At 37.0% G+C, this 16,784-nt stretch overlaps 1 protein-coding gene across 5 annotated transcripts in view; it reads left to right on the top strand.

The window, feature by feature from the left end:
* LOC126851196 (cell adhesion molecule Dscam2-like) overlaps positions 1-16,784 on the top strand; it is a 137,884-nt gene that overhangs the window by 92,992 nt on the left and 28,108 nt on the right. For all 5 annotated transcript variants that reach the window (XM_050594890.1, XM_050594891.1, XM_050594893.1 and 2 more), the window contains 3 exons: positions 120-445; positions 7,768-8,017; positions 15,904-16,048. In XM_050594890.1, coding sequence (XP_050450847.1) covers positions 120-445; positions 7,768-8,017; positions 15,904-16,048 — 721 coding nt within the window. The remainder of the gene's footprint in view (positions 1-119; positions 446-7,767; positions 8,018-15,903; positions 16,049-16,784) is intronic.

Genomic DNA, 16,784 nt, shown 5'->3' with positions numbered 1-16,784 from the left:
TAAAAAAAAAATTGTCTTATATTGTCCTACGATTTTAATTAAGAGAAAAAGGTTTACAAACATGTATCGCATTATACAAAGTATACATTTTTTTTCCATTTCGAATCTCTCTGTTTCAGAACATCGCAACTCGTCACCGCCACGATTCAACGAACGAATGAATCCCGCACCGATCCGCACCGGCGAGACGATCGTGCTATTGTGCATCTCGCAGGGTAACCCGCCGCCGACGTATCTCTGGTTCCGCGAGTCCGTGTCGGGCACGACGATGGTCTTCAATTCGGAGAGGATACACGCGCGGGCTGGCGTGCTGGTGCTACAACCGGCCCGCGTCGAGGATGCCGGCAGATATGTCTGCCACGCGAACAATACCGCCGGTTCCGAGCGGGTCGTGCTGGAAGTCACCATCGTAAGCAGCCTCTCCATCCATCTTGCGCCTCAACAGGTACGTGTATCCAGGGTTTCTTTTTTTTTTTCTATCTCTTTATCTATCGGATATCTTTCTCGGTGCGACCCGATTCACGTGCCTTCTTTCGATTTCCTCTTCCGCTTTTCCTTCCGATCGCTTGACATGGTTTTCTAAATCTAAACGCACACAGATTTAATAATATAATTAAAAATTAATTAAATTGAAGCTTGAGGTTTATGAAGATTTATTATTTTTCATAAATATTTAATAAGTGAATTATTTAAAAAAGCAGGGAATGATTTAATTTTCGTTTTCCTACATTTAATGCATTATATGTACATGAATATATTCTCATAAAAATTCATTTTTAGAACCTAATAATTTTTTATATTTTGCATTTTAGTCGAAATATTTTTCTTTCAAAATGTGTACAATGATAATAAAAAATTTTATGTTTAAGTTTGGCTTTATGATATCTCGGAACATTGAAAATGTCTTTAAACTGGTGAAATACCGAGTAAGTTTAAGATGAATTTTATATGCGTTAACAGAAGGAACTATGGGAAGAAAAGTTTTGAGTTGACTTTGAGAGAATGACTCGAGACGGAATGTAAAGATTGACTGATTTAAACGGTAGAAATATGTTACTCAATTTATTCCATAGAAATGAAGAGAGTTTCTCTTTATACATAATTACACAACAAAATATAAAGACATTGTTGTTTATCTTAATACGAATATAAATTAATTAATTAATACGTTTCTTAAATTATATAACTAAATATAATAATAATATTATTAATAATAATTATCTTTAAGTGTGTAAATCAATTATGATCTTATTTTTGAAGTATAATATAAAACTATTGGCACGCAATCTTCGCGCAATAAAGCATTGTTGGAACTTTGCTTTTCCCAAATTATATTCAAATCCAAGTTTTGATGAGCGCTCCTTTGTTCAGTAATTGCCATAAAATATCGCCAGCTATTTCGATTTGAGCGAAGTTGAATCCAAGTTTATCCCGATACTCCGGACGAGATAGTGGCCTTTGGACACCCTCTCTGGATAATTGAGTTGAACATCAATGTTATATCACAGTTTCCCTCATCCATCTTGCGTCTATGTCAGTTTACATGCATTTCCTCTCTACTGGTCGTGAGTTTCGCGTACGAATTGTGATTCTTGTACTTTCTTTTCCTTCTTTTTCCCTGTCCTGCACTACAAGCCATGGCTTTTTGTGATTACATCTCTTTAAGCAGAAATTATTTTATATATTTCTCTTAAATATTTACTCTTCTCTTCCATTTAAATAATCTAAAGTAAGCATTACATATCTTAGAATGAATTATGCTAATTTATGGCTACAAAGCAAATAAAAGAAAGAAAGAGAGAGAATTTTGAAGATAAAATATACATTTTACATAGGTGAAGCTCGATAAAGCAATTTCATCGATTTCTTTCAAAAAATCCATATCTCTCTTTCCCATTCAAGATCTTCACATCGAGAAGTAAATAAAGGACAATCTTTATTCGGCTGTCATCGCGCGTAACGATCCATGCAATTGATTTTTCCTTCAAAAACGGATTAGCTTGTAAAGAATCTCCGAACGAGACGAGAGGTATCGATTTTTTTTTTTTCTTTTGTAACGTACGGCTCGCGAACGAACTCTCCCGTTCCTCCGCTCGGATCTCTCCGAAGTAACAGTTCCTCTTCAATACGTCGTGTCGTAAATGACTCGAGCGCTTTCTATTGTGCGCTTTTCCCTCGGCCTTCGATCCGGACGACAATCGTCACCAGTTTTCCCCGGAGCGAGGCGCAATCAGAATCTACATTTTACTTATTGCCCTTCCGGCAAAATTCACCTTTATCTCGAGATTTTCAGCGACAGTTGACGATGGCATTTACAAACTAAATCGCTTATCTAGAATACGTAGTACAAGTTTAATTGAACAGTACTCTGTAAGCACTTATCTCGCCAATTTCATTGATATTCTTTATTTTAAGTAAACTTTAAAATCTAATCAAGCGATCATTTAGGAGAATATGCGTGTATTTTTTTCCGCAATTAAAAAATTATTAAAAATTATTAGGAATTATATTAAAAATTAAGCGCTATCATACGCTAAAATATATCTCGTAAGTAGTTAAATATGAAGTTGGAATTGCAAAAAATGATATCTAATATATTTAAAATAAAGCGAATAATTAATTCTTATATATTTGCAATGATAAATACTTTAGCTAAGGAGAATCTTTTTGATTTTTAATTAATTGACGCAAATTTTCGTAAAAAATCTGAGACGGCTTGTGTATATATTCTATCCAGATCAAAAGCCTCTAAATATTTAATTGCGCCTCCGTTCCAAAATCATTGCTGCGAGAGCAGTCTCTCACTCGTATGATCCGTAAGCTATCCTCCGTCCTTTGTGCTCCGCGGCACGGGACAGCGGTTCGTTGCCTTGTGACTTTGTTAAGCCGTCGAGAGACTCTATAACCCTCCTCTTCTCTTAGAGCTCGATGAACACGAGTCGGGACGTGCGAGCTTCCTCCGAGGCAACGCCTCTGAATAAATTCGAGCCGGCGGCGAGCGACTAATTCTCAGCGACGTAGATAATCGAGGATCGCGCGAGTACATCGTAAACAACGGAGTAGTGTCAGGAAGCCCGGAAGCTCGACTACTCGACCGTGATATCGTGTAAAATGGCAAAGAGAAAGAGAAAGAGAGAGAGGGTTCATTTGTGTGCGCGATGAATCTCGAAGTTGTCCCGGGCACTTATTCCGTCGGGTCAAATTATCGTTTGCTCGGAGATTGTCTAACTCCTTTTACCGTCGTTTCGCAATCGCCCTTTCGCCCGAGAGTTCCTTACAACTGTCGCCAACTTTTGGAAACGACCGTCATTCCATGTCTCGAGGAAAACTACTCTTTTACTGGCGACTTGTAAAAATTTTTGTATGCGAGATTTAGTCTCCTGAAATCGTCGAGTTTCCTTTAATTTTATATGTACTTTTATTGTATATTTATTTATTACATTTATTATATATTTCCTTTTTTTTATATTTACAGAGATATTAGAAATCCTATCATACGTGTCTGGTTTCATATTTAATAATCTAGGAAACTTTAATCGAGACTCTAACCGTATATATTTTCACTTTATCTTGGTCTTCGTCCGTATACATTATATCATGAAAAATCACTCTCCGTCGAAATAATGTAATTTAATGATTTGACTTTACGATTTCTGTACGGACTTGTAGCTTCAGGCGGATTATCAACAATCGAGGTAGTAGCGAGCGATAACACACAGGTCGAGATATCGAAGCGGGGTGTAATAAATGCTCCAGGCGCGCGCGCAAACTATTTCACTGTCAATTACCAGCTGATGGATCACAAGCCCTGTCTCGATTCCCCGAGACGAATCGCTCGAACCGGTGTTCTACCTACCTACCTACCTACCTACCTTCGTATCCTACATCCTATCTTGAAAAGTCGACTACATTCTGGGTTGATCGTCGCTTCGATACGAAAGGGGAAGAGAAAGAGAAAAAGGGGTGTGTAGGTGGAAAATGTCAGTAAAGTGTCGCTGTCCGACGAAAAACGCGAGAAAGTGGTCGGTATTCTTCCATCTGGAGCGGACAGCTCGGCCATATATATATATATATATATATATATATATATATATATATATATATATAAAAGAAGGAGCGAATGGGTATTGGTAAATGGTCCGTGGTGACGAGGGCTTCCATCGTGGAAGAGCAACAGGAGCATTTGGGCGAGAAGAGAGGAATCAAAGGGGCCTGGAAACGGTGAAATACCATTCATTCGCCGAAAGTCTTCCATATAACTTTCGCGATCATCAACGGAGGAATGTTTATAAGTGGATTCTCTCATGCATAGAGGGTGCGCGCCATTTTTATTAAATATCACATAAAAGGATTCCTCGATCCATTTTCAATCGATATTTTCTTAAATTTTACCGATTGTCACGAAACACTTAATTATCCTTGCATATATTATCCTGAGATATTATCATTTATATATACAGTATATGAGAGAAAATTTTGCTAAAGTTTTATATAAACTGTAATAAAAGTAAAATTTTATTTGCACTTTTCCGAAATTTAATTTAATCTTTTAAATGTTATAAAATATCTATGAAAGGGATATTGTGCGTCCACGATATTGCTTGGAATAAGTTGACGCAGGATCGGTCGAATACTTGGCAGATGAAAGGCGGCAGGATGAATGTAGGACACTCCGTATAACGACTACCTTTCGCCTCTGCAATTTCGTTCCATTAGCGCGTCAAGCTGCCTTCATGCTTTATTGGCGGAAACCACGGCTTTTTGTCACGCACAGCACCGGCTTCCGACGCTTCGACAAAGTTAATAATCGTAAGCTTTTCGACAAATCCTGAAATGCTGTCAAGTTACTTCTGTCGTTCGACGTTTCTCCTGCGGAGACGATTAATTGGACATATCATGGCAAAAGTTTTTGCGCGTGCCGTTGAATGAAATTCAATCTATTTAATCGTAAATTCTGACATAAATTTCCAATTTTAATCTTTCAATCTTGTCTAAACTATTGAACGATAAATATTAAAATATTAAATTCAAGGGAATAGAACTCGACAACACACATCGTTTTTCGGTTTAATAGGGGAATCAATAAAAACATTTATGTAACAAAATAAAATTTAGCTGATCGCAATTTTGAAATTTTATTCTACGGCTTAATGTAAACCATTACTTTTTTCATTTCGTAGAATATTATCAGAAAAGAGAAACAAGTCGAGAATGAGTCCTCTTCCTCATTTGTTCTGTTTCCCTCGAAAAAAAAAAACCCGCATAATGATCGCGCATTTCAAAGAAAATTGTATACACGTTGTGTATGTATATGTGTGTGTACGCTTTATTGTTACAATGAAACAAGCCGCCATCGCGTGTCGTAAATATACTTATACGCAAAGATATACAGGCTACAAAGGAAGTTGGTGCGGGAAAGAAAGAAAGGAGGATGAAAACCGTCTTGGCTCGTTTTATGAATTTCCCTTCGAGCACCTTTAAAGGAACCATCATGCGGTTTTACTTTATTCTTTTTTTTTTTTCCTTTCTTTTTTTTCCACAGAGCCTCTTTCGCGCGCTTTACCAAGACGGCGGCGGGCCTTATCAAAGGATATTTAAAAGTCGCAGCGACGATTCGAGGGAAAGTTTTTCCCTTAGAATCGCGGAACAAAGCCAGCCGCCGCCGGTGAGGCGTGATCCTCTTAACGATGTTTAACGGTTGCGGTCGGATTCGACGAATAAGAATAATTTCTCCGTCGCGTGATTGCTAGGTTCGTGGTGAGCAGAGAGCAGACGAATCGATACGAGTGCATATATCACTACTGCATCTTGAACGTGTGCATATATAAATCGTTGAAAAAAATCTATATTGATATTAACATCTAAATATGAAATTATAATACAGAGCTAATTACGAAAGACATTGTGTTTTATTTATAATTTAATATAATATACATTATGATTTTTATATAATTTTTATTATTTTTTAACGACTGCTCTTTTCCTCTAGTATCGAGCAATAAAAGAGCGTGAGTGTGCTCTTTCGCGAAACTAATTCTATCAAAGTTGAACTTCGTGAAATTCAAGAGAGAAAGGGAGAGATTTCTTCTTATTATCTTAAGCATTCTCGATCGCGACGCAATTGCGGCGCGAATACAAAGGGGGATAAGCGTGGCCGATTCTGTCCGCAGTTCTCGGTCTGTTTATCGCGGCACGAAAACGCTTTTTGCTTATCGAGATCGAGCAAACGGTTGGAAGTGCTCCTCGTTCGCGAATCCTCGGCCGGAGTGGTTGCGGAATTCGCAACAGCATGAGGATGCCGCTGCATCCCATTGAAGCACACGTATGCGCGCACGCCGCATAATCGAAATGCACTGTTCATGCTTCCTTCTCCTCCTCCTCCACGGCTTATCTCCCTCCTCTCTCTCTCTCAATCTCTCTCAATCTCTCTCTTTCACTCCTTTGAGGTAAACGAGCATCCTTAATAATGCACAAGACCGATTCTACTCTGGATCAAAGGATCCCTCCCGCGTTCGATCACCGCTAAGTTAAGCGGCTCAAGATGGATATGGAAATTCCGCGGGAGACCGATTTAATGGATCACTCTATATTATTCCGCGAATTCCTGGCGTGCATCCTTGTCTGAAGACATATGGTCTTATCTACTTGCCCTCGAGGACTTCAATTAAACGTAGAACGCTTAACATCGACCTCGAGAGCTATGGTTATAGCAATTAAGTATAATTGCCAATGAAATTACTATTGCTTAGATATAATTGGATAGCAGAATACATTTTAATATTATATATAGATATATCTAAATAGAAGTATCTTTAAAACATATATTATATTTTTTAAGAGATAAATAATATACAGATATATATATATAATATATAGTATAAAGATAATCAAGACATATGCAATGGAAATATGAAAAATATAAATAAAATATAATCGCTGTATTATTTTTCTAAATTGAAGGCAGAATATCTACCTTGCTAAATTTATTAAATTAGCTTGATTTTTTTCATTAATTAGTATCTCAATTACACTGATACACTTTTGGAAAAGAGAAACACGACGGTCAAAGGGCGGATGATTAAATTAGCTTCCTGAATGCGGAATTGGAAATTCCATTGGATCACTTGGGTTAATTGTACGAACGCGTTCGTACAATTTCTAATTCAATATACGTCGACTATGTATTCGGATTTGTTGGCACGCGTACACATTACATTTCGATGTGACTGGAAATGCACGAGATGCGTATGGAAATCATATTCACGTCGACCTTCTAATTATTTCAACTGAATAATTAAAATTTTTTTATATTTCGCTTCAGAATTAGGTAGAAAATTTTTTAACTTTTTATCTGTCGTATTTTAATTTTGCCATTACTCCACTATATATAATGCCCTTTATAGGCAAAAAAATCTATTTTAATCATCAATCACAATCTATTTTAATCATATTTTCACAAATCGCAATTTTATGTTATTTTATATGTTTTAGGAGAATTAATATTGAAATTTATACATACGTCTATAATGTTATATATGTTATACGCCACGTGTATAATATATATATATATATATATATATATATATATATATATATATGTATATATGTACGTTACATTCATATATTACGTATAACAATATAATACTAGATTGTAAAGATTATATTATATGTTCCGATATTACATTTTATCAGAAAATATTAGCAAATATCGTGTTACATTTTATCATACATTATACAATACTATAATATTTCTCTTGTGAATATTAGGTGACTGTGGATCTGGGGAAGGATGCAGAGTTTCAGTGTTCCGTCACTGGTCAGCCACATCCGGTAATCTCGTGGGCGAAGGACGGTCTTCCTATTCGCGAAGGATCTTCGGGTAGGAGCAAAATTACGGGTAACGATGACTCGACATTGCGAATATCTTCTATCGTGCGGGACGACAAAGGGATGTATCAGTGTTTCGCCAAAAACGACTACGAGATGGTGCAAGCCACGGCCGAATTGCGTTTGGGAGGTAAATTTGTTCGATTTTTATATTTTCTACACCCGTCGCCCTTTTGTTCGAATGTAACTAATTTTCGTGAAAAAAAGATTGCTAATCTAAAAGCCATTGATCCATTTTTGACAATTTTTATTATCATGAAATTTAAAGAAATCCTGCTTGATTGAAATTGTGGTAAATTAAATTAGCATTGAAAAATTAAAAGACAAATGTAATAGTAAATGTTTAAGATATTGTATTTTTGTTTTTAGTAAATTAAACTAATTTATTAAACGCGTGCGTTTGTAGAGCGTAGTTAAGTATAAATTAATTTTATTTATAATTATATAATTGTGCGAGATATATCTTGATAAGAAACACACGGCGAGTGCGACTTAATATGCGGAATTTTTTTCTTTCTTTTAATACTTCTTTTAATTTCTGTTTTTTGCCCTGAACAGAAAAGCTGAGGAATACTCGAGACAATACACTTATTGTAATACGGATTTATTTAAAGTATCATACGCGCGAACTCAATGGTTTAAGCGTAATCGCGGATGTACATCCGCACAACTTTAGGGAAGTTTTATGAAAGTTTCCTCCAGAAAATAATAAGACTAAGTTAAGACTATTAACGGTACACCATTAACCGGCGGGAGACTCTATTGCCAAAGTTTTGTCTCATCTTTTCCTTCTTTTTTTTCCTTTCGCAGTTTTTATCGACTGCTTTAATTTAAGGCTTAAGTCCGTTAAATATACAAACTCATTGCTCGGAAATTGCCTTAATAAGTTACTAAACGACGACGTATTTTTAATTAAGAATGACCTTCACCCGCGCGCGTGTTATAGCGAGCTTTTATTATTCAATTACGTGCTAGCACGATGAGAAAAATTAAATGACGTAACAATCAATTTATATCAAAATGTAGAGACAGCTATAAAGGATAAATTTTTCGAAAATATTTCTTTATCTGTAACAATAATTGATATTTGTGCCAATATGTGCGAGAATACAGTTATAAAATGAATGAATTTTTATGGATAGGAAAAAGATGAATAAAATAAATTCATTTATTTTATGAATGTAATCCTTCAATTATTATACACACACTAATATATTAAATAAATAAATATAATATATTAATAATTTTAAAAACATATTTAAGAAAAAAATTATAAATGATGAAAAATAAATTTTTTTATTTTTGTGTTAATAATAAAGTTAGCTCTTGTGAAAAAAAAAAAATATTATTGATCCTGAATCACGAAATAAATTCGAATTTGCCGTCCAAGAATCAAAAGTTTCCGTATCTACGGGAGAAATGTTCGAAGGAGAGAATTTCTCAGAGACGATATATCAGACCCTTTCTTCACCTCTCGTTCTTGGGCCAAGCTCGCATTCAATAGGTGCAATCGAATTCCTTCATCGCTGCAAGTCGATTGTTCTGAACTTAGTCGTTCTCGCGAACGACATGCCCGTACATTCGCATACAGATCGAGCGAGGAAAATAAGGGCGCAAGTTAGAGAAATACCCAACCGCATACCGAGGGGTGAAATGTGCGGGTTTCGAGGTAAAAAAAGAAAAAAACAGGATGAAAGGGGAAGAAAAAGCGGAGAAAATGCTTAACGAGGACGATGCATAATGGAGAAAGGGGAAATCCACTAGCCGGCGTGCCGTGAAATAAATACGTGCCATTTGTCTTAGTCAAAGGGGTGAGAGAGAAGCGGGAAGGGGGGCCGGGGAGGGGGGGAGAGGGAGGGAAGGTTTCTCTCGGTCGACCGGAGAGAGAATGGAAAGAGAGGAGATGAAAGAGAGGGAGGGTGAAGAGATCGCGTGAGAATCGCGGGCGAAGACGGATGTGGCAACGTGGACGAATATTCCTTCGTCGTCGTCGTCGTCGTCGTTCTTCCACACGTACTCCTCGTCGTCTTTAAAACGGCGTTGGCAGAGACGATGGGCGGTGTTTTCGTGAGACATAATCCATTACCTTAAACGACCGCTGTCGCTTTCTCGACCGTCTTAAGATGCCCGTGCACACGAAGCGGGCGAGGACGGATGCGAACCTTCGGACCTTCGCATTAGTTTTCGTCGTCTTCGTGTCGTTTGGATTAAAAGGATTATAAATAGAAAGACACTCGGCTGGTAAAGAATTAGTTATTGGTTGAGGATATTCGAAGAAGTAAGCGTAAAATTCAATAATTTATATAAATCAATTTTGAAAAAGTCAAGTCTCTTAAAATATAAAATTTACAAATTTTAAAGTTTTTACTCGAAAACTTTCACTTATAATAATTCTTTTATTTTTTTTTTTTTATATAAAAGAGAGCGAAAAAAGGAAAAATATTAAAGATAGAAAAAATAAAAATCTTCTTTAGTTAGATTGCAAATATTTTATTTTAATTATTCTACTTTCGAATAATCGCGCCGACAAATTTTCAGAAAATATTACGATATTTCTTTTATTTTCTGCACGCGACTCTTGCTTCAACAATAAGTATGTTACAAAGTTAACCCGTCAAAATAAAAGAGCGTTCTTTTGTAACTGCATTTGATGAATCGAAGCATCGAATATGAAATTTGTAAACAAAATTTCTGAAATATTTTCTACTTTCATATAAATGGAACATATAAAAATATTCCACTGATTGTTTTTATCTCAATTAAACGATATCCCAGTGAAAAAAGCTGCTGGCAGCAGGTCGGAAAGTGGAAACGGAGATCGCGCTTTAAATCGCCGGCAGCAGCAGCAATAGCAGTAACACACACCCATAGCCATCCGGCATTTTCCTTCTTCCCGCAAAAAAAAAAGAGCAGAAATAAATTATTTCAAGTGGAAAATACATATGAACTCGCAGTATAAATCGCGACTTACGCGATGATATTCTTATACCTGAGACGTTCTCGTAAACGTACATATTTATTGCGAGACATTTACTGGATACGCGATTCGTCTGATGCAGGCGAAATCGAAATATTCTACCGAGCAACTTACGAGTTTGTTTTAATGCGATTTGCAGCGCCGCATATGTCGTCGTCGACAGTATCATTGTTGTAGTCGCGAAATAATTGGACGGCCCGGAAGCCTCTTATGTAACAAAAGAGGAGAATCAAAGAGGCGAGGTTCCATAACGAGCAGAAATCACGCTAAAACGCGACGAGGGAAGGGAAAGGAAGGAGTAAAAAAATACATACATATGTTACACACGAGAGAGGGAAAGATTTGTGTGTCGCCGACGGTATTTTTTTTTCACACAAAGAATCCGCGTAGGCAAAATTAGGTGGGAAAACTGCTGATTTGCGCGATGAAATAGGCACTTTTGAGAGCGAGCCAAATGAGAACGTAACTGAATTAGCCGCTAAAAGCAAGTTCTTCCTGCTGTGATTGTAATTCTCGACGCTGCCGATGTTATAAGAAAGTTGGAGAGAACGCGCGCTTATACATATTTACATATTAAATCGAATATCGCGTTATTATCGTAGTTTTATTATTGTGCTTTATGCATTATGGATCGAGAGATAGAGAGAGAGAGAGAGAGAGAGAGACTCGCCTGAATAAGTTTTAATGAGATTTAAAAGATCGACAATTGAATCTCTGTTTAAGAAGAAAAATACACTCGAGATATAACACGAAGAATGTTTATAAAAATTCTCTACATTTCTTAAATATCTGTATGTGTAAATATTATTTTTCAAGTATCATAAAATTGTTACGAAACAAAATAAAATGTTTATTACAGTCTCAAAATAATAACACTCTTTCGTTTCTATTTTTATTTACAAAATTCGAAGGAAAGGATAATTTTCGTCTTTTAGAGAAAGGATTAAAGATGACATGGTACTAAAACGTATTACTCTAATTTTGTATCGACTAATATATCGAATCGAGCATCCTTCCTATTCTCTTTATCATCTTTCGCGCCCGCTTTATCAACCTTAATCGAAAGATACGGCTGCAGCACTTGATTAAAGCTAAAATCGCGCGGGGTCAGCCTGAAAAAGGTCGGAGGAAATCCTTTTAGTGTCTCTTAAAATAAGAACGAAATAATAATAACGTAGAATCTCATCGTTGTTTCAAGATTTTGTTACCATCACGTTCACATTCGACAATTTGGATTAATTAATTCCACTTAACGAATTTTCTGTCTCTTTCCGGATCACAGGCATAATACGGACGGAGAGGACAGCTTTAAATAGCGGTTACTACTAATCGACATTGATGTAATAGGGTCTCGGGCTAAGTTGCGCGCTGATGGTCGGGGTTAACTAATCCCGGATTAGTGAGTCGCTGTGTCATATTAGATTAGAGTAACAGAGTGTGTAATATATACGTACAGAATACTCTAGCGACGCTATAGTTAATCCCTGACTCTATATTTATTTATGTTCACGTAAAATAATCGATATTTAGTGCTTAAATACTGGCTATCGTATAAATAGAGTCAAGCAAAGAGATTATTTGATTATCAGAGAAATGGGGATTAATATAATAATAGTCGATACAAAATTAGAGTAATACGTTTTAGTACCATGTCATCTTTAATCCTTTCTCTAAAAGACGAAAGTTATCTTTTCGTTCGAATTTTGTAAATAAAAATAGAAACGAAAGAGTGTTATTATTTTGAGACTGTAATAAACATTTTATTTTGTTTCGTAACAATTTTATGATACTTGATCCTAAACTTCGTAATTTCTTCTTTTCTTGCAACCGTAACGTTTTATTAATAATTCTTTTACAAGTGTAACAATGTAAGAAAAAAAAATTATATATTTTTCTGAATTTGTGTTTCTAATTAATTTTTACGAAAATTTAATTAAATCTATTAATGTAATATTCGTCTATGCGTGGATGATTTTTTTTTTTTAGCGATATTCGCGGGACCTTTTATTCGCGCCGGCTATATAAAGCGATATTAAATGCCGGAACATCAAATAATTCTCCGGTTCTGATTCTGGCAAACTTCCACTTTGTTGACAACGTATCGTCGAATTGGCAGTCCAGTCGGGATAAATAACGAGGAATCGTGCTCGCGATGGATCGCGGGCAGCATTTACTGTTTACATGCATTAATGACACAAAGCCCGATGTGTAATAGCCTGGCGCGAAGCGATTGCGCGAACGTGGATGACGATGCGGGATCGTGTTGCCGTTGCTGCAAATCTGTCAAGGATTATATATCGATTCACTGAGCGCATGAAAACGATACACATATGCACGATACACGCATGATCCGCCAAAACTAATAGAAATGTTTGCGTATCGATGAACGAGGAACGTGTGATTCGATGATGATCGAGAAAAAATTAAAGTGATAAAAATGATGCCTTCCTCCGTCAAAGGAATTAATCTCAAAGACTAGATTCCTCGGACTTGAAGTTGATTAACTTTTGTTACAAAATTCGAAGAGGACTTCTAATAGCTTTCGAGTTTATAAACACGAACAAAATTAAAGAGCTTTTCCCTAAAGTAGGGCACGTCTTCCTCAATGGAATCAAAAGCCTGGAATTGTAAAAAAAAGAGCAGATAGTGGTTTATCATTACATATAAATTATGTGCTTGACTTTTTATTAGCTCAAACCACTATACGCGTTCAAGAATTGAATGCACACAATTTTATATCTTTGCTCAATGAAATTGAGAGAATACATTCGAGGCGGTTGATTGTTACGTGGAGAGATCGTACACGTTTCACTTTTTTCCACAAGTTTACATCTCTTTCAATAGTCAATCACTCTGCGTGTGTGCCTCGCGCGTTCTCTCGGTTTCAAAAAAACTCGACTCGTTATTTACGTTATATATAAAGCTATGATACGCACAAAAATCAACTGCGCTTCTCGCAAAATGTATCACTCGGCGATGTACACACTTCGGCCAATTCAATCTGCGAAATTTCCATTCCCTCGGAAACGGAAGCGGCCGCGTCGGCGAAAGCGCAGTCGGTCGTCCGCGCTGACGAGACGATGCGCAACGCGATGATGCCAGTGTTCGCGCGACGAGATAATACGAGATAATGCGAGACCCCCGCGAAACCCGGGGCGTGGCACGCGTGCAATGGCGCATTCTGATTTACGCCGTGAGCAAACAGTGCCGCGGCCCGAATCAACTACGATACCCCCCGTCTATGTCGCTTCCAACCCTATTCTCTCTTCCCCTTCCCTCCTCCTCCCCCACCCCGGGCTCCCACCCTCCACCTTCTCTACGGGGTTATTGTCGGCTCTATAATTTGGAGTTAATTCACCGGGCGGCACTCGAGTTCAGGCGTCAAACCGCAGATCGATAGTTCCGCCTGCGCGCACCGCGGGGCTTGTCATGTAAATGTTGCGTGCATAATACCCTCTGCCCTCCTCCTCCACCTCCTCCTTCTCCTCTCGCCTTGCGGCGACCCAGGGCCATTTCCACGGCGATGCCCACCGCAGACGGCCAGGCTAGGCTGTCTCTCTCTCTCTCTCTCTCTCTCTCTCTCTCTCTACGCGGAGCGTATCCGCGTCGCAATGCACCTGATTTCAGGTGTACACACGCTCGGCAACACGTACGTCAACATTCCGATAAAGGCCTGATTCGAATGCCCCGCAATAGCCAGGCTTACGTCAATAGGAACAGCAGGGAAATTGTTCTCGGCTTTAATAAAAAGCAATCTGCAAAGTTGTGACCTGATCCGGAATTGTTTCGATGTCTGAGATTCTTGAGCAAAATTTAATTTTTAAATAAAATTAATTAGAATAGTATTATTATTGTGATTTCAATTTTCAAAATTATTATATTTATACCGTGTTTATATTTGCACATTTTTTTACTACCTCGTGCTTTAGTATTGCAGTTGTTTAGAAACACAAGCTTGTTTGTGCAGTAGCAGTCTGAGAAATTCTTTCTCTCTCTCTCTCTCTGACGGCACAATTTGAGGAAAATTCCGACTATCGCACGGAGATTTTCCGTGAATATTCCCACTGTTGCGCGAGTTATATACAGGTGGATTTAGACTGCACTATACGATGTACACGCAGCAATTTCGAGATTCTTGCAGCTGCAGCTGTAAGTCGCGTGCCAATGCGATTTGCATGTGGTAATGCTATTCAGTGTGTAAAAGTAAACAAACATTCTTTTTATATAAAATCACAATCCCTCTTTCGTTACTGTCATAGGTTTTTGACGGATATCTTTCAAAGAGTTTATTAATATATAAATTGCTACAGATGTATAATTAAATACTGACTTTAAAATAGGATATCCTGACAACGAAACAATCTATGAAAATAAGCATTTTTCAGTTTTGAAATAATTTGTTTACTTCTACTTAATCGTGTATGAAAACGTGTACGATGTGAAAACAAAACATTAACTTATACATTCTCACTTTGACATTTACAAAAATGTCCTCTGTTTGTTTACACACATGTTTTACATCAGCGAACACAAAATGCGTTTGTCAAATGGAAAGAAATTCTGATGGAATTGAAGAATTTACATTTTTGTGATACATAGATATATGTATAATAAAACATGTGTACAAATGAAAGGAAAAAACACGTAAAATATTTTTTTGTAATTTGTTTGCCCAATAAACATGAGGGAATATATTTTAAAAAGTTTTATTTTTACATTATACTCAATTAAATAGAAGCAACCAAATCTCATTAATTGAACATCAAAAACAAAAATCGCTTCTAATTATGACAGAATTGATTTATATATATATATTATTCAATTAGAGCAAAAATAAATTTTGAATTTAATTATGTGATTTAATATTTAATACAAATTATAATTAAATTTTCTGAGACACTCACGCGTAAAATAATTTTTGTATTACAATTTTCATTATTTTTCTTCTTTTAAAATAATAATAAAATGAAAAGAAATTAATTTTGAAATTGCAAGTAAGAGCCTCTTTAATAAATTTGAACTTCTATCGTTGTCTATAGATGCAGCGCCTCAACTTCTATACAAGTTTATCGAGCAGACGATGCAGCCAGGTCCCTCGGTGTCGCTCAAGTGTATCGCGATGGGCAACCCTACGCCGCATTTCTCCTGGACACTCGATGGGTTTCCTCTTCCACAAAACGATAGGTAGGACGAGTAGTTTGCCTCGCAAGAGTCTCCTCGTCTCTTGCCGAACGGTGGCTAAAGGGCGGGCGTTGATAGAATCCCCTATCTGTTTTTTTCTCTCTTATTCTTCTGTCAAACGGAAAGTTTATGGCATCAAAAATCGACGAGCGATGTACACGGAGAGATTATTCGCGGTTATTAACCTTAGGGTATTACATGCGAGATCGTCGTGGGAAATCGGTATGGAAGCGCGGGTTTTCCATCCGGCGGATCTCGTGGGAGTATCTCTCGATAGGCCCCCGCGGGCTTCGATTCTCTGAACCAATTGAGAGGAAAATTACCAATCACGCTGTTCAGTCTGAACGTTTTTAAAAGCCGACCAAATTCCGAAGAGCGATGGATTTAACGGGCGCTCGCATAAGTCGAGCAGACGGTCGATAATTCCGCGGTCCCGATGATTATCGCCGCAAGCGAGTCGCGATAAGAATAATCTCGTTGAAAAAGAGAGATCCTTCTAAGAGGGAAGTGTCTCCTTGCGAAAAATGAAACTGTCTATCGTGAGAAATAAATTTTTCGATAGAGTCTCTTAAATTAATCTATGTGTCAGATCTATTAAATATTGATTTAAGTTTGTTACATCTATAATACCCTACTTAAGTATCGATACATGTACGAAATTATTTATGTGGAAAATAATAGATACTAACGCACATTAAATTTCTTGGAATATGACACAATTTTACCTTGCGACGAGAGA

The sequence above is a fragment of the Cataglyphis hispanica genome, chromosome 7 (genome assembly GCF_021464435.1).
Source record: "Cataglyphis hispanica isolate Lineage 1 chromosome 7, ULB_Chis1_1.0, whole genome shotgun sequence".
In the NCBI taxonomy this organism is placed as follows: Eukaryota; Metazoa; Arthropoda; class Insecta; order Hymenoptera; family Formicidae; genus Cataglyphis; species Cataglyphis hispanica.
This window is presented reverse-complemented; position numbering and strand designations above follow the sequence as displayed.